At 34.7% G+C, this 18,905-nt stretch overlaps 1 protein-coding gene across 1 annotated transcript in view; it reads right to left on the bottom strand.

The window, feature by feature from the left end:
• Nucleotides 1–2,389: 2,389 nt before the first annotated feature.
• The window catches only part of LOC109093221 (atrial natriuretic peptide receptor 1-like), a 39,407-nt gene continuing 22,891 nt past the window's right edge, over nucleotides 2,390–18,905 (bottom strand). The window contains exons 6-22 of the mRNA XM_042741139.1: nucleotides 15,673–15,767; nucleotides 14,097–14,232; nucleotides 13,933–14,017; nucleotides 13,705–13,825; nucleotides 13,479–13,553; nucleotides 12,678–12,755; nucleotides 12,234–12,338; nucleotides 11,093–11,164; nucleotides 10,830–10,989; nucleotides 10,513–10,668; nucleotides 6,736–6,904; nucleotides 6,344–6,490; nucleotides 6,121–6,244; nucleotides 5,968–6,036; nucleotides 5,018–5,192; nucleotides 4,706–4,804; nucleotides 2,390–3,510 (exon numbers count right to left, since the gene is read on the bottom strand). Of these exons, the coding sequence (XP_042597073.1) occupies nucleotides 3,362–3,510; nucleotides 4,706–4,804; nucleotides 5,018–5,192; nucleotides 5,968–6,036; nucleotides 6,121–6,244; nucleotides 6,344–6,490; nucleotides 6,736–6,904; nucleotides 10,513–10,668; nucleotides 10,830–10,989; nucleotides 11,093–11,164; nucleotides 12,234–12,338; nucleotides 12,678–12,755; nucleotides 13,479–13,553; nucleotides 13,705–13,825; nucleotides 13,933–14,017; nucleotides 14,097–14,232; nucleotides 15,673–15,767 (2,015 nt within the window). The 3' untranslated portion in view covers nucleotides 2,390–3,361. The remainder of the gene's footprint in view (nucleotides 3,511–4,705; nucleotides 4,805–5,017; nucleotides 5,193–5,967; nucleotides 6,037–6,120; nucleotides 6,245–6,343; nucleotides 6,491–6,735; nucleotides 6,905–10,512; nucleotides 10,669–10,829; nucleotides 10,990–11,092; nucleotides 11,165–12,233; nucleotides 12,339–12,677; nucleotides 12,756–13,478; nucleotides 13,554–13,704; nucleotides 13,826–13,932; nucleotides 14,018–14,096; nucleotides 14,233–15,672; nucleotides 15,768–18,905) is intronic.

Raw genomic sequence — 18,905 nt, 5'->3', positions numbered from 1 at the left:
ATTTTTATCACCTGTACATCTGATTTGCTTCCTTATATTTTATCTTAGGCACAATTAGCCTATATATTATTACGACTCTATTCGACCCTGCTGTCAGCCTGTGAGTCTTTTTTTTTTTTAACTTTACAGCCAGAGAGAGAGAGAGAGATTTAACTAGTAGGCCTATATTATAAGATAACGACTCATTTTAATTTTGTTATCATAAAGGGAGGAGTCTAATTGTCGGGACTGTATATTTATCTTCAGTTGCCACTTGAGTTTCTTCTCGCTCTTGTCCAGAAGTGAAGCAGTGCAAGATTTCTTCTAGACTTTAATAAGCTTTGAACAACCTTTAAATAAATGGACTGCAAAGAAAATGCCCTCAACTACCATCATTAATTGGCTCAACGAGAAAAAAAGAAAAAGAAAAAAAAACTTTAACTTTATATATGCCAGCCAGCTGTAAAGAATGGGCAGAAATCTACCAGCTCGTGAGTTTGCCTCTGTTAAGCGAGAAAAACCTCGCCAATCAAGTATTTGGCAGATTCAACCGGCAGCAACCAGACACTTGCGTCTTTGGAACATGGTGGTGACTCCTGACACTGTTCCCGAGTTCACCATCCCCTCACTGTGCCCGGCGAGACTCGAGGGATGCGGGAGAGAGGAGGCTGCAGTCGGAAGTGGACCCCGGTCCACGTCACCGTTAGTCCGAGCAATCACGCGCTGCTGTCCGTTCTCAGAGGAGCACGACTTGAGCTTCATGGATGATCTTCAGACTCATATTTTGTCAGACCCGACCACCAGAGCTGCAATGTCATTGCCTCATCTCAGCAAAATGACCACTCCGTACGGCTTTCTGACACTTGGTGAAAGTCCATGCGTTTGCAGAAGAGAATCGTTGTTTTTTGAGGAAAGTGTATTGCAGGAATTTCTCAGAAATACAAAACGTATGCCTTGTTTAACTACGCATGGTCCTGTGAAATCAAAGAACCTGTCTTACAATTCTTTCTCACAAGTTGGACACGTGGAAACGCGAGCCTCTGACACAGCTCCTCTGCAGCTGCGAGATTCATGTGGCCGTTCAGAACTAGCGAGACCTGCTCACCTCAGTGGACCTTATGGATTCCTACAGAGAGGATGGAAAACATGTTTACGTAAGGCGGCTCCCTGGTCTCGGTGAAGTCTAAAGAAACTGGATATTAACTCAAGTAGCAACCGCATATGTCTATCTCACACTCAGGGTCAACATGTCACATAGGTTTGGCATCAATCTTGTGTGAATTTGACTTTATACATCCAGTCGTAGCATTTTCTAATATATAACACAAATGTGAAAGAAACTTTGTGATTTATGAAAACGTTTTTAAAAATAAAGGTTCCAAAAGGAATAATGCAGCTGTCATAGACGGTAAAACAATCTTTCAAAAGGTGAAAGGATTCTTAATAGAACCTTTTTTGTGTGTGAAGAGCATTCTAATAATCTAAAAAACACTTTTAGAACAGAAAGAACGTTTTGTGCATCTGAAACTTTCCAGAACCTTTATTTTTAATACTGTTGGTCCAGTCTGGTCATAATTGTTGTTTATATATGCAAACAAATTCTACACTTCAAATGCTTTCTGATATGTTGATGCATTAAACTTTCAGATATTTCAGATACATAAATGAGTACATAAGTGAGTATTGATAATGTAAATAAAATATGACTCCTGTACATTATGTAAGGAATAAATATTAAGCGAGAAATGTTGAGAAATGATTTATTAAAAATAAAAGCAAGGTATTTTCCTCTTCTTGCTTTCAAATTAATGCTAAATTACTATATGTATGTATGTACATGTGTGTGTGTGTGTGTGTGTGTGTATACGTACATATGTGTGTCTAAACTAACCGTGGAATGCTGAATATAATACACTGGTTCTCAGAGAAAAACCTTGAGCAGAAATTTCTTTCATCATAACTGTGCCTCAGCAATGACGTTTAAATGTCATACACCATAATGGATGCAATGAGTATTATATGGGGTTTCAAATTAAATGACACAACAATATTTATGTTATATGTGTCCCTAATGCAAAGATCAAACACAGAGGAGCAGATTTTTATAGTCTCTCACAGAGTAATACTTAACCTGCACTCTCAAATATGTCGCCTTTAAGTGCTCATGGGAATGACAGTCTGAAATCAGTGAGAAAATCAAGGTGGTTGGAAGTAATTTAAGTGTCAAGCAGGTACTTGTGCAGGCTCTCAAGAGAATAGATAAGTAAGAAATTAAAGATGACTATAAGTGGATTCAAATCTTCATTATAGTCAGAAACTAATGTCAGGGTCTGTATGAATGTGTTGCATTATAGTCATGACCTAATTAGTGAAGCGACATACAGCCAAGTATGGTGACCCATACTCAGAATTCGTGCTCTGCATTTTATTATCACTCCTAAACACTTTGCAAAGAAACTTTACATTTACTTACTCAAGTAAATTCATGCAAAACCGTCTTGCATGAACAGAAACACATAGAAACATACAAGCGTGTAAAATAATACAAAGGCAAAGTGTTTCTCATGTCAAATCAAAAAGTGTCATTAATCTCCCTTGTAATATACTTATAGACTTTGCAAGTGTAAAGGGCAAAAAAGCTGGTCAAAATGTTTAAAAAAAATGTTATTAATCTGTTAGGTTTTATTTTTATGGATTATTTATGCTTTGTATTTACGCATTACTCACAAAATTCCTGCTTCATTCACATCAAAAACTAACAACTGTCTTTCGAAAAGAGCTCCTCTCATTCAGCAGAAACATCCAGGAGATGAGCCAGAGATCAAGGTGTCTTACTTGGCTTGAAGAAGAATATGCAGAATATTTGTGCAAGAGTCTGACTGGGTGAAGAAAAAACATATATTTTTAATATAAGAATCTATAAATATTACTAAAGTGAAATAAATGACAAAAAGTAAATAAGTGATCAATATTTGTCTTCAAAACATTTGTATTATTAAAGCCAAAGTTTTTTTTTTTTGGTGAGCTAAAATCTATGTCATCATCTTTAATATTTACATGTCTTTTGACTCACACACACCCTTGAAGTAATCATTTATTTAGGCTAATATTTTTTAAGCCAGCAGTGCTGCTCCTTATCCACCAGGGGACGATATTTAATCCCACTCAACCTTCACTCCATTTACAGCTGCAGCTGGTGTTCTTACAAAAGAAACATCTTAAAGTACATATATACAAGTCAGACATCATCTAGTGCTGTACAAGATTATGTGCGTGTGTATTTGGCCAACAGAACAGCCTTGGCTTGGTTTCTCTGTGGATGGGTTTGACTAGAGTCAGTGTGTCTCTGTTGATCCCATGCAGGTTTTTGCTCCCCACTGTCTCAATCACCATTCTTTGTTTCCCCCAGAAGCCAGTAGGTCCTCATCTTTCCTTTTCCCTTCATCTCCACATCTCCTCTCAGCTCCAGCTGGAAGCAGTTGAACTCCTGCAGCACATCTCGAGTGGCTGACGACACATGAATTTTCAGAGCTGCAGGATAACAGCGTGTGAATGATTAGAATGTTACTGTATAAATCCTGATTAGTTGCGTTCGCACAGCTCACCGGGTTGACTAATGTGTGTTGGCAAACGTGATTTACGTGTGTACTTTTCACCTGCAGGTATAGTAAAAGAGCCAATCTTATTGGCACACACAGTGTTATTTTAGCATTATTTATATCAGATTTTTTTATTTTTGAATAAGCTTTTTTTTTCAGTTTTTATTTTAATTGTAGTTTTTATGTGGTTTATTAACAACACATTTTAAGAAGGACTGTACTAAAACAGTCTAGCAGGGTCAGAATATTGGAAATGCACATAAGGACCACAGTGTGAAGTAAAACTGCCATAATACAATGTTTAAGTCAGGATTGTGATGGTCAAGGCAGGCATATGTGCTAATCTTCTCCTGTGAGAAATATATTAGCAACTCTTACAATTCATCCCTTTCCTGATTGCAATTTGTTTTGCTTTTGTCAAGTGTTATCGAACGCTGATAGCGTTTATATGGGGAAATAGGTGGTGGGGGAAATAATTAAATTTGAGTTACAATGGAATCTTTTCATCAACTTTTTTTGTTTGGGCTTTGTGAATGATTGTGAATTTCCTTATGGAAAATTGGTGTCGATAATACAACATCTGAAGAAGCACTTCTGTTGAAATATTGAAGCAGACTTTCAAAAAAGGAGAGATAATTTATGTGAATTGGGCTGTCAAATGAAATCACGAAATCACATCCAAAATAAAAGTTTATATATATGTATGTGTACAGGGTATATTTATATGTATATATAAATTTTTTAGAAAATATTTACATGTTTTATATTTTATTTCTTTTTTTTGTTTTTATACTAACATATTTCTTCTTAAATATATATACAAATGTGTGTGTATTTATATATACATTAAAAGACACAGTATACACAATATGTAAACAAAACTTTTTATTTGGATGTGATTCTTGATTAATCATTTGACAGCCCTATATATATATATAGTATATAGTTTTTAGTACCAAATTATATATGGCTTAAACTTCTATACCAAATTATAGTATGAATTAAAGACACTCGATATTTCTTATGTTCTTGTCTCATACCCTTAGTATAGAGTCATGGCTCAAAAGTTTATATGGTTTTGAGTATTGATTGCTGATTTGGTAGGAATGGGAGCAGTAAGTACTTACGTTCTCCATTCGACTCCATACGAGAAGATGTGTTCACTGTATCTCCAAAAAGACAGAACCGAGGCATCTTCAGCCCGACTACACCTGCACACACAGGACCTGAAACACAAACACACATGGGAAATGCTGCGGCAACTATGCATGCTAATTTAAAAAATGCTCTATTCTGTGATAGAATAGACAGAATGTCTGTAATGGGTAGAAAGTATAGATTAACAAAGCTCATAACAACCAAAAAAATCCTTGACAGATTTTGCTAATTAAAAGTCCATCAGTATGTTAAAGACATACTTTTGAAACCATCATTCTTACCACTGTGAATGCCGATTCGTAATTTCAGTTGCTCATCAGGTCGGTGGCGAATCTTAAATGTTTTGACAGCCTCCAATAGAGCAAGGGACATGCGTGCGATCTCACGACCATGCAGTTTCCCGTTCCGTACCGGCAATCCTGAAACCACCATGTAGGCATCGCCAATTGTCTCCACCTAATCCGATTGGAAACAAAACCACCACACATCGGCACAAACAAAACAAGTGTTACACAAGAAAATTTACAAAAGAAAACTAACAAAAATTTACATAAAATTGATGTTTCTTTTTAATTACAATAAATGTTTTAAGGGGAGGTACTACAGGTGAATAGGCCTCATTTCTATTTAATGACAAATTTTGTGGTATTAAATACGCTTAAGGCAAAAATACACATTATCTGATATGAAACACGTTTTTTCCCCTTTGTATCCTTTCAAAGAGTGTCTTAAATATGCATATTGAGAATTTTTTAAATTGATACCTCATGGAATTTTTTTAAATTAAAGTTAAAATGACCCATATAATTCTAATGCAAAAAGAATATATTAGTGCTTTCAATCAATTAATTGCATCCAAAGTAAAAGTTTTTGTTTACATAATACATGTGTGTGTGTATATATAAATACAAACGCATGCACCTATATATTTAAGAAAAATGTTGTTTATTTTTGGATGCAATTAATCGCGATTAATCATTTTACAGCACTAATATATATATATATATATATATATATATATATATATATATATATATATATATATATATATATATATATATATATATATATACACACACACATTTCTTTAAAGTTGAAAGTTATTAAAACTGTCAAATCCAAGAAGAAAAAAAAGAAAATGAGGAATACATAAAATGAAAACATTATTTATTTGCAAAAGACACTTTACCTGTCTAGGGCAAATATGTTGTCAAGTATGAGGTGGCAATACCTTGTAAACGTCAAAATTATCTATAATGGCATCAAAGCAGGTGTAGAGATCATTGAGGAGGGTGACGACCTACAGGAGAGACATCTGCTTAAAATCTTTAGAGTGAAATAGTAAAACAAATCAGAAATATTCTCAGGCTTAAGTGGAAGATACCTGCAGAGGTGTGCTCTCTGCTGACAGAGCCGTGAAGCCCACAATATCACTGAAGTAGATGGTGACAGAGTCAAAAGCTTCGGCCTGCACCGTCTCACCCCTCTTCAGCTGCTCTGCCACTGAACTAACACAACAGAGATGAAGCCTTATGAGCGTTAGCCAAATGTGTGTATGTTTATTTCATAGTTCATTTATTTGTTGTGTATTATGTGAGTCTACTGACTGAGGGAGGATCTGGTACAGCAAAGCTTCTGCCTTGCGTTTCTCCTCCAGATAGGCTTGAGTCCTCTCCTCCACCAGCTCTTCCAGATTATTAGCATACTGCTCCATGCGAGACAAGAGATTATCCAAGATATTACTTCTGTGCTCCCTGAGAAAGAGGACAGATAAAGAAACAGGATAAGGCAAATAATAATAAGAAGAAAAAGACTTGTACATTTTCAACAAAATGGTTTCTAGGGTGTGGCCACAAACATTAGCATGGTGACACTAATACACTAGATGCATTGCAAGCACCACTAATAAGTGAACTATTAGATGTATAAAAGTGTTTGTTAGATGCCTTAAACAGACAAGTGAGCTACTACAGCAAGAACTACGCAGAATGGGACAGACCTGTTCTGTTTGCGGAGTAACACACTAATGTGGTTGAACTCCAGTCTGTCTGATGGTTCTTCAGCCCAACAGCGCTGCATCAGCTGACCCAGCTCTTCACTGTGGGCCTGAGGGTTCACGGATGGCCGTAGATATGGCCATTCTCCCAGAGCTACACGGTCCATAATCTCTGTACACAACAAAGAGAAAGGAAAAGTACGAGAAAAAGAGAGATTTTGAGCTTAAAGGAACAGATCACACCAAAAAATGAAAGTTCTGTCATCATTTACTCAACCTCAAAATCCTAGTTTTACATTTAGATAACCTTGTCCAGCATCTAACACTCATTTATAATTAATCTTTAAAAATACTAACAACAAATATAACAACACTGATAAACATAACCTTTAGTGAATATCTATCTATCTATCTTTCTATCTATCTATCTATCTGTCTGTCTGTCTGTCTGTCTATATATATATATATATATATATATATATATATATATATATATTCATACTGTAGTGCTGTCATGTTCACAAGTAGTATGTCAAATGAGTAATTTTAGTTTTTTATTTTTCATTTATTAACATAAAGTGGTACTGAATTTTAATACTGGGCCATTTGTCATCAGGTTATCAGCCATGGTTTTAAAATCTGCATTAAATTCATGGTATACATTTTCTGTAACACTTTACAATAAGGTTCAATTAGTTAATGCATTAACTAGCATTAACCAACAATGAGCAATATATTTGTTACAGAATTTTCTAAATCTTTGTAAATGTTAATCTTTAAAAACACATGGTTTGTTCATTCTAGCTCAGGTTAATAACATAAAACTTCTGGTTTTAAAAATGTATTAGTAAATGTTGAAATTACCATTAATTGAGATTAATAATTGCTGTAGAAGTATTTTTCATTGTTAGTTCATGTCCTTAAAACGTGTTAATGCATCCTATTGTGAATGATTCATCCATGATTAATTTTTTTCTACCTTTTTGACCTTTAAATTTTGATTAAAATTTAAAACTCGCATTCAGATCTGCCTCCTTCCAATCAACAACTGATGGATTAAATTTATATCCAGTCCTGAACTCTCTTATTTTCAATAATCTGTTTTACTTGGGCATCACAATACAGATGAAAAGATTGGTCGCTTCTTCCATTAAGATAAATTTTTTTTTTATATATATATATATATATATATATATATATATATATATATATATATATATATATATATATATATATATATATATATATATATATAAAATAAAGTCATTTTTAATTCCAACAAGTTTTGCCTGTCAAAGTGCTTTCCTTCCGTTTCTCTCTGCTATCAACTGCATCAGGGTATTTTCCATCAGTCTTATTCCCACAAACTCCCACAATGTTTTATCTCTGTTTCGCATCCTCTTCCTGATCTCTTTCAGCTCTATTCATCAGGCTCTTACAGCTCTGAAAGCCTGGAAGAAATGGCTGTGGGTTGTAGCACTCTAGTAAAAACACCATTTCTCAGCTCCATATGAGGCTTTTCACGAACAGTCTGGCCTGATAAGCTCAGGACATCTTTACTGCTACACAATTTCTTTGTGTTTGTGTTTTGTATTTATATGTGTGCCGGTGGTGCCAGGTTGATTGGTTGACCAGGAATACACTGACTAGACTGATTGGGACACCAGTCCAGAACCGTAATCTTCACCAACAGTAATCTTATTACCAAGGTTCCCAAATGCATGTGTGAAGATTGATATGATCTCCACTTCTACGTCAGTTCTGATTAAAGTGCTGAGATCACAAGCTCCAGGGACGCTGACAGTGTTTGTGGGTGTAGCAGAAAGTCTTTTCTTGACATAAAAGCACACACACACACACACTCTCTGGTCTGTATTCTGAATCACATGATTATATCCATGAATTAGATTAGAGAGGGAAAGAGAGTGAAAGAGACAAGCGTGGATGGATATATGTGTGTGAGAGAGACAAATAGCAAATGAACCTTTTAGTGTCTCTGAAAGTGATATAAAGTGGCAGTGATTTATACAGCTTTGCTTTCATTTCATTTGCATTGAAATTATAGATGCAATGGAGACATTTTTAGAATGTTACTTCAGAGATATTTTAGTATTTGGTGATTTTCATATTTTATGGCAATTAGCAACTCTGTATAATCATATGGAATCAAAATGCAAAAGTTTGATACATAATAACTTCTATGTATGAATGAGAGCTCTTGACACTCTGAGGGTTGTTCTCTGTAAACAAGAGAACCATAAGCAGCGGATGCAATGTGTGTGAGGATGTTGGCAGGATGACAAGATAATGTCAAGTGTCTTCCTCTTCAGACAAACTCACTGGCGGCTGAGCGAAAAGGGCAGTGGACTGGCAAATTAAGAGTGTGTCAGGGTGTTCTTATGCATACATACTGTATGTTTAAAGAATCATCTTTGATGTGGTTGTGATAAAGAGAGGATGAGAATATTCATGTGCATGTGCATGAGCACAGCTTTGAATGGCATCTGGTTGTGTATTTGTTGACCTCTCTGACGAACCTGGCTCATTAGTGTCTTTGATTCCTGTCACTGCGGAAGCTCTCGAGGGTAATTTGTGTGAGTGTTCTGAGTGCAGAGCCGTGCATCAATATTTTAAAGCATTTGAAAAGAAGCAGAAAAACAAGTTTTGCATCCTCATCAAACTGTTTCAGACAATTAAGAATTTCAGAGCCCAAATCTCACAGAGAAGCAAAAACAATTAATTATTTTAACTTTTAATTAAATGGAAAACACAAAAAAACAAGACTTTTCCACTGCCTTTTTTTGCAAATGTAATGGGAACTAAGGCTTTTAAGCATAAAAAACGACATGAAAGTAAAATGAAAAAATCAGTTCAGTTTGACTTGTGTGTAATATTTCCAATGTTCTAAAACTATATGATAGCTTTGTGTGAGAAACAGAAACTAAATTTAAAGGCTGGAATACAATACACTTAGTTGCCGATTTTATAATTTGGTTACAGAGGAAAAACTCTTACATTACAACCACTGAGACACACTATTAGACATTCAAGGCATTCTGAACACTCAAAAAAAAAATGATGAGGGAACATACACCTTGTTGTTAGGAAATGCATGACAAATATAAACAGTACACTTAAAAATAAATGTGCTTCACGATGCCATAGAAGAACCTTTTTTGTCTAAATGGTTCCATAAAGAACCTTTAACATCTGAAAAACCTTTCTGTTTCACAAAAGGTTCTTTGTGGCGAAAGAAGGTTCTTCAGATTTTAAAAAGGTAAAAAAGAGATGGTTCTTTAAAGAACCTTTGACTGAATGGTTCTTTGTGGAACCAAAAATGGTTCTTTTATGGCATCGCTGTGAAGAACCTGTGAAGAATTTTTAAGAGTGTATGTGTTCCAAAATATCTAACATGTTTAATATCCTCCGACTGGATGGAATCACAAAGCTAAAAAAAAAAATCAGTCTGTGCCCATCATGTACCATGTGAATTTCAGTGAAATCTGACAACTTTGACAAACTCTGACAAAGGTATACAGTAGCTATATATTTCAGCTATTTTTGTCTATACATAAGAGTCCCTAAGGTCCAAAACAATACTGGAACCCATTGACTTTAAGTATATGGATATTTTGTTTTGGTTTACTGAAAGTCATACAGGTTTTAAGCAACATGTAAATGTTTAAGGTTTAGGATATAAGGTCAAAACGGGCTGGAGATGGGCAGATTTAGGCTAAACATGTACTTTATGACATGTATTGGTAAGATTGGATCTCTGACCTTTGGGGCTAAGCGAGTCTCCCTCCAGGTAAAAGACTCCTCTCCGTAGAGCCACCTCTTGAAGGATAATGCCAAAACTGTAGATGTCGCCCTTCTGTGTGCCTCCTGGAGGAAAGCGCTCCATTCTCAACAGCTCTGGAGCCATCCACAGCTTACCTACACACAGGCGTATGCAGATTCACACAGACACAGACAGGGGACTGACAGTGAACAACAGAATCTATGACTGAGGTATGCATGTATGCGTGTAGTGGAAATCATAACCACTTGAGTCAAACTGAAACGAAATGACAAAGCTGAAAGGTCACATGACTGACGTGCATAATAAGAGTGGGCGTCCTCTGTGTCTGACTCTGTCCTGATGCTGGACAGCCCATAGTCAGTAATCTTCAGCACAAAACGATTGTCGACCACACAGTTGGATGATTTCAGGTTGCCATGGGATACAATCACACTGTTGTGAAGGAAAGCCATGCCCTGAGGGAAGAGAAATCAGCACAATCAGAAAAATGAATTTAATCACATTTGGCAAGTTATCGTGGAAAATAAAGGCACGTTAAAAATAGAGAGGGGTCTCTACCTTTACTATGTCACTGACTAGTGAATATTTGAACATCCAGTCTAATGTGATGCTTTCATTCTCCAAAATGTCCTGTACACAGATGCAGAAAAATTTGAGATGAGTGCATATACACACATATACAGCCCAACAAGTATTTGGACTTAAAAATGTACAAATGCATTAGATAACAAAACATTAAAATAAAGTGCTTGAGAGAAACTGACTTAATAAATCCACCAAAATGGCCAAGAAAAAAGTATTGCTCTAACAGTAGAATATGTGGTCATTTTAAAGTCGTTTGCCAAATTTTCACGAGTAAAAAGCAGTCATTTTTAAGGCGAGACATTGCAGGTGAATGGGGTAAAAAATTAACTAATAGTTGTCACCTTACTTACCCAGTTCATTGATTACATTGATAATTGCAAACATTTTTTTTATAACAGGTTTTCTAAAATGTTAGGTTTAAATATGCAAATGATCCATTATTTAATGAAATATGTGGTAATTTGCATAAATTTCTAGTACAAAAACTCTGAACACTGGATGAAGTCAGTTTCAAAGTTCTTTTTTAATTTTTTTGACATATCAGAGTCAAATGTTTTTACAGAGGGAATTTTTGACCGAATCTCATTTTTGTCACTCCATAATTCAGAAAAAACTAAGAACAGACATGAAACAATATATTTTCAGAATTTTTGGGTGGGGGGGTGGGATAAAATGTATATGATCAAACAAATTTTATATGAACAAATCCCTATGTAAAAACCTTCAGAATATGGACAGGAATAAAATTGTAAAATTTTGGTGTGTGTAAGTGCTACTGAAGTGGAGATTTATGGCTAGGTGTAGGAGAACAAACTGTTTTTGAGAAAATGGGCTTTAAAAATATGTATTGTAATTGAAATCTATTGACACAAATAGAAAAAGTGCTATAAAAGAAGCACGTAACAGTGTCTTTTGGATGTTTTCTTTCCACTAGGACATTTCCACATTGTTTCATTCGGAATTTCGCCAACATGAGGTCTTCCACAGCTACTAGGTATATTTTCATACTGATGTGTGAGTGTGGCTCGGCATGTCATCAAAATGATAGTTTTAGAGTAACAGTTATGTTTAGGGTTGGAGGAGAGAAAACATCATGAATCAGGAGCATCTGTACCTGCAGGCTGCCTCGAGGGCAGTATTCTGTGACGATGCAGATGTTGGGTGGATCGATGCAGGCGCCGATAAAACGGGTCAAATGCTCATTATGCACATCTCTCATCTAGAGAACAAACACACACTATTATTTTTTTTATTCACAGTATATCCTTACAAATATCTGAAAACAAAACAACTATACTGAATATAAACTGGTGTAGAAACAGTTCTTTTCACTTAGAAATTGATAGTCAATTTCACAATTATTTGCAAGTAACACTGAATTAAACTTGAAATGTAGAGAGTAGTAGAAAGACTGAAATAGCATTTTCTACTTTATTTACAACTTCTGAAAAATGTTTTTTACAGTGTAGTCAGTTGTTTGTGAATCTATTGTAATGATTTTAATTGGATTTGCAGAATAATTCTTCAGTAGAACAAAATAACAGCATGACACACTCACATGCTTCAGTTCAAACAACACTTTCCTCGTTAACTCCATGCGCTTTCTGTTGATGTATTTAATGGCCACAATGTTTCCCTGGTGAAGAAGCAAGCACAAACATACACACACGTTGGGTTTCCATGTTTTATGGGGACATTCCATAGACATAATGGATTTTATACTGTACAAACTGTATTTTCTATCCCCTTACCCTACCCCTATCCCTAAAACTTCCCCTCACACAAAACTTTTTAGATTTTCAAAAAACTTCATTCTGTATGATTTACTTATTGTTTCCTCATGGGAACCAAAAAATGTTCCCACAAGGATTTTGGATATTGCCATCTTTGTGGGACATTTTGTCCCCATAACGTAGAGTATACCTGTACAACACAAACACACACACACACACACACACACACACTATGTTTGCAATGAGATTTGCAATTTGAGGTTATAACATGCATATAAACGGTAACACTTCACAATAAAGTTAGTTGTTATTGTTAGTTAATGCATTAGGTACCAAGAAACTAACAAAGAAAACTACTGCTAAGGCATTTAATCTATGTTAATTCTAATTACTACTTATACTAATACACTTTTAACTTTTCATCTTCACTGAATGTATTATTGAATAGATCATGAACAAACATGAACTTGCAATGAACATACATTTAAATGATCATAACCTATTAATAAATGTATAAATGCTGTAAATAATGTTGTTCATTGTTATACCAAATATGTTACCAAATTGAACCTTCTAATAAAATGTTACCATGTAAACATTTAAACCAGAGCTTGTCAGAATGATACCTTAAAGTAGCCAGTCTTAGCAAACATCTGGAAATTACCCTCAGCTGTCAGCAGTGATCCATAGTTTGAACCTCTCTGTAGAGAATGAGAGAAATCAAATGACTCAGTGATGATAATTAAATAAATAAAAAATAAAATTATTATTTAAATAAAAACCAGAGAGCTGGAAAAGACATTTAAAAATATGAGTGTGCACTATGTAGTTTGTTCTGTCTCTGTGTTTTACTAGAGAAAGTGTGAGTTTGCTCCCGGTGCTTCTCATGGCCTTTTCCAGATTGCTCATCTGAATGTCCTCCCAAGCAATTCTCCATAACTGAGCGACCAACTCCTTCTCCAGCTTCAGCTTTCTGTTTGTGTACATACAGTATGTGTTTTAAATGCAGCCATATTTGCAGAACAAATACACATTTATAAATAACTGGTCAGGTATCAGAATCATCTAGCTAGCTCTCACCTGTATATAAACACAGTCACAGTGAAGATGATGACGAAGATGAGGAAAAGCACAATGGAAATCATCTGGTGCATTGTGATGGTTCCTAAATGTTAAGAGGGAAAGTGAAGGATAGTTAGATGCAGGTAAGCAGTTGGACTACAGAACTGGTGTATGATACCCACGTGCATGACAGGCAGGGTTGTCATTCTTAAAGCCGCAGAGGGGCACATCCAAGGGAATGCTGCCACCTGGCCACTGGATGGCCATCCCAGGAAGAATCTTCATCTGCTTCTGTGTGCCATTATACACCGCAACGATCTGCAGCACACATGTAAGCAAAAAGAGAACAAACACAATGAAAAAAAAATATAATTTTATTTCTATAATAAATTACATTCTAATTGTAAATTGAAAGAAACACCAGACATGTTACACAAACATGTTAGACTTGTGCAATACCTTTAAGACCAAAAATTAAATTAAAATTGTGGCTTTTAGTTAATGTCTATTAATTTGAAGGACATTTATTTTACCGTTCAAAAGATTAGAGTCTGTAATGTTCTTTTCCTTTTTTGAAAGAAATTAATTTTATTCAGCAAGGATGCATTAAATCAATCAAATATGACAATAAAGACATGTATAATGTTGCAAAAAATAAGAAATGTTTCTTGTGACACTGAAGACTGAAGTAATGTTGCTGAAAAATCAGCTTTCCCATAAGAATAAATGACATTTTGAGATACAATAAAATAGGCGGCTTTGAGAATTTTAAAAAATACAGCTAAATTTTGACAAAATACATTTTTATCAAATATATGCACCGAAAATCCCAGTGGCAGTTGTTTGGCTATACACACACAAAAGTCCATTGTTGGTGACTACCTTGAGCTATGACTTCAGACACATTAGATAAGGTATGTGTGTGTGTGTGTATTTATATAGACACGTAATATAATTTCTAATGCATTTAAAAAAAAAAAAATTCCAACAGAATATACAGCTAATTTTCAATGCCTGTCAATAGTGAAAGATGTATTTGTGTGTGTGTGTGTGTGTGTGTGTGTGTGTGTGTGTCCAGATGTTGCAGTTATGGCATCTACCAATCGGGGCTAGCTGAACCTTGACCCCTTGACGTCAACACAGTACAAAAAAAATCTGCTCATCACGCAATTTCTTTAAACTCACATAAAGCAAAAGTAAAGTGAACAAATAGCTTGTTAATGGCAACAACATCAATCAAAAATGTTAAACTGAAATAGGCCAGTATGTAAGAAAAATTACAAGGATAGGCTTCATTCAGAGAGCAGCTGAGATCTTTAATATCTATTCATCATCTATCCTGTACTCGCTCACACACACAAACAAAAAGCATTCCCCTGACTGAATATGTATCTTATAATTAACCTTCCTACAGCCTGGCCTCCCAATTACCAATCAAATGTCTTTCAGAAAGGAGGGTTTGTGTGGGGGGACTTTGGTTTTAAATTCATGCCTCCAGTCTGCCACTTGGTTTTGAGATTCAGGTGTTAAATTTTAATTCATTAGCCTTTAACAAAGGCAAAACTGTTTGGATGACACACACACACACACACACACACACACACACACACACAACGGCTGCAAGAAAAATGAGACTGCATTTAATCTGTCTATTACTAACAACAGAAGCGTCACTGCTATTCAGAGTTAGGCTCATTTGAGAACACCAATAACAAAATGTCCAAACTGTGTGAGACAAAGCATGTGATTACCACTGACCTGAAAGTTGCCGCTGTTCATCTCAGTCATGTCCCACAGGGCAAAATCAGTCTCCCTGTCTCCATTCTCATCAATCCGCACCAGGCCGGTGACACCTGGGAAAACCAAGTGACAACAAGTGTGTTATAGAGCTTATTGCAACAAATTCACATCAGAAGCACCAAAAAAAAAAAAACAATGTAAACTTTGACATACTCCAGCATTTAAATCTGAATAAAAAGTTCCATCACATAAAGAAGGAGCCCCATAGCTAAAATGATAATTTAAACAAACGATCAAATCCTTGAAGGGATACCTAGTTCATCCCAAAAATGAAAAATCTGTCATCGTTTACACAGCTTCATGACGTTTTAAAGCTGTATGACTTGCTTTCTTCTGTGGAACAAAAAAAAAATATTTTGAAGAATGTTAGTAATCAAACATTTTTAGTTTCCATTGTTTTTTGTCCATACAATGGAAGTCTACCGGAACCAAAATATCTTCAAAATATCTTTATTATATTCAAAAGAAGAAATACATACAGATTTTAGAATGACATAAGGGTGACCAAATTGACACAATTTTCATTTTTGGTTGGATTATCCCAGTAAGTGAGCTATAATTCTACGAAGACAATAACATCCCATACCAACCACTTTGTCACATTAATCAAAGTGATTATAATCATACATAATAAATCAATTCACACACAGCGAATGCGTATACAAGTGTTCAATCAAATCTGATTGAGTCTCTTAAAAAGCTTCCGGTTGTGCCCATCTGCCAATGAGGGTCAAGTGCGGGCTGTAATTTCCTGTGAAGGCCACTCACCTCTTTAAATGGGCTACAGATAGAGGCCGGGGCCAGCTCAGAGGAAACACACAGTGACATTTAGACTGATATGAAAAGCTTAAGCTTTATCAGACTGGAAATGTCAAAGCCATTGGAGAGAGAGGGAGAAAGGAAGAGAGAGATGTCCTTACATCACTGATGATAAGGATAGCTTTAATAAGCCTGCATGAGTTATAAAAGGAATGGACACACACATAGACAGTTAGTGGACCATGACTGCCCATCTTGTGCAAATTGTATTCAGATTGTGAGGAATGTTTTGACACATATTTCCCTTTGGAGGATAAAGGAAAATATCTCTGAACATTGACACTTAATATCTCCAGCCAACATTCTCTCAGAGACTATTTTGGAGGATATTAAATTCATACATTTTACATTACACAGACACATATATGGACACATATGGAGAGTATGTGTTTTCACCATGTAATCAAAAAAATGTAATGAGTGTAAGTGTAATGTTATTCTGAGTCATTTGAATTGAAGAAAGGTTATTTATTGTAGTGTTATGACTTCCTCAGCAGGAAGTACAGGAAACTGCTTGAGTACAGCATACCCGAATGAAAATGTAAATGGCAGATTGATGCTGAACGCAGGAAAAACAAGACTCATTTGAATAAAGTAAGCAAAAACATATTTCCCATCTCCTATGATGTAGATGCTGTATTCATGCTTTGAAAACTTAGTTATCTACCTGTATAATACAAGTGAGGTTTTGTCTAAATTGTAAGAATGACCTGTGATAGAACTGCAAGCATCAGTAAAAACAATCTGGAAATTATGTTTTGCGTCATCATTTTCAAGCAAAAGTGTATTTATTAATGTACTTAACTTGGAGTAATTTTATAGCTATATAATAACAAATTATGAAATTATTATATTATTAACCAAACTTAACATTTAATAAAACAAATATTTTTTATGTCAACATTAACATTTTTGGTTAAACCTCAAATGATTATATATGGAAAACAGTATATTTTATGTGCCTTTATTATCTTTTTGGAGCTATATATATATATATATATATATATATATATATATATATATATATATATATATATATATATATATATATATATATATATACACCTTTTGACCTGTACTGTATATGCATATACATATACACACATATATACCTTTTTGACCTAAAATGTTGACATTAATATAAAAAAAAGTTTTCAATGTTAAACCTTAATAAAAATTAATATCTATAGAAAGCTGCATAATTTCTGTCTTTTTAACTTTTTGCTTTTATTAATTTTTAACAGTCCTGTGGTAATAAAGTAATTTTAAAAAATAAATTAATATGAAGCCGTAAAAGCAAGAATTGCATGCAAGAACATTTTAGATGTAATGTAAATATACAGCCTATGTTACAGTGAAGTATTTCACATCAACTACTGATTTATCTCATTTACCTAAATTAATTTATCTATCATTATTTTTAACCTGTGATACATTACCATCACAGGTGAAGAAATCACAATAATCATAAAAATGAGCAAAACGAGAAAAGATAAGTTCTAAGAAATAGTTAAAGGTGCATGAAATAATGGGCAGCTGGAAGACATTACTGATTTGATCCATTGAGTCAGTCCCTTTCTGAGTCAGCTGTGCAAACTGGCACAATGTAACTGAAATATGCACTCAATCAATAGATCTGAAAAAAGGATTTCATAATCTTTACAATAAAGAGAATGAATGATTTTATAAGGGAACTAAAGAAAGTCTACTTCCTCTTTCAAATGTCATATAAAAGGCAGAAAAAGTATGTAGAACATTCTGTGCTTCGGTCTATTCAGTGACTTCATATCGCTGCAAAACCCTTGTGTGCCCAAGTTTATAAGTGCAGTCTTTAGGAGAATGGATTACAAAATATAACTGCACTAGCTGGTTCAAGAGTAACTTAGTATTTACAATTTTTGGGGCGGCTTCTGTTACAGATGTCTGAATGAGCGTTTTCATTTTTACAGAGCTCTAATTGCAGTCAGCCAAATAAAGTCTTTCTATTGAAAGTCACAAATTCTGTACAGCCTGTGCAGATCTTCTGCAAGTCATGTTTTGCGATAACAGCATGAATAAGAATGTTATCTTTAGTTAAAAGAAGATATTTTAATAATTTAACATCATAAACCAGCACCAGGAATTAAAAAAATAAATAAAATAAAAACTTATATCAGAGGAGTCCTTCAAAGAACATATAGACGTAAATAATGCAGTATTGTATTTCACTCAAAAAATAATCTCTCCAAACCAATCAGTCTCATTGTTAGGAAAATAACATTGAAAACAGTTTAAAAAATAACCTCAAAAACATTAATTAGTCAAAGATGAGGCTGATAAGATTTAATGGAATTGAGGCAGATGTTGACATGGTTCAATTTTAAACGCTGAAA

The sequence above is a fragment of the Cyprinus carpio genome, chromosome B16 (genome assembly GCF_018340385.1).
Source record: "Cyprinus carpio isolate SPL01 chromosome B16, ASM1834038v1, whole genome shotgun sequence".
Classification (NCBI taxonomy): Eukaryota; Metazoa; Chordata; class Actinopteri; order Cypriniformes; family Cyprinidae; genus Cyprinus; species Cyprinus carpio.
The sequence above is the reverse complement of the archived record's forward strand: the minus strand, read 5'-3'. Positions and strand labels throughout refer to the sequence as shown.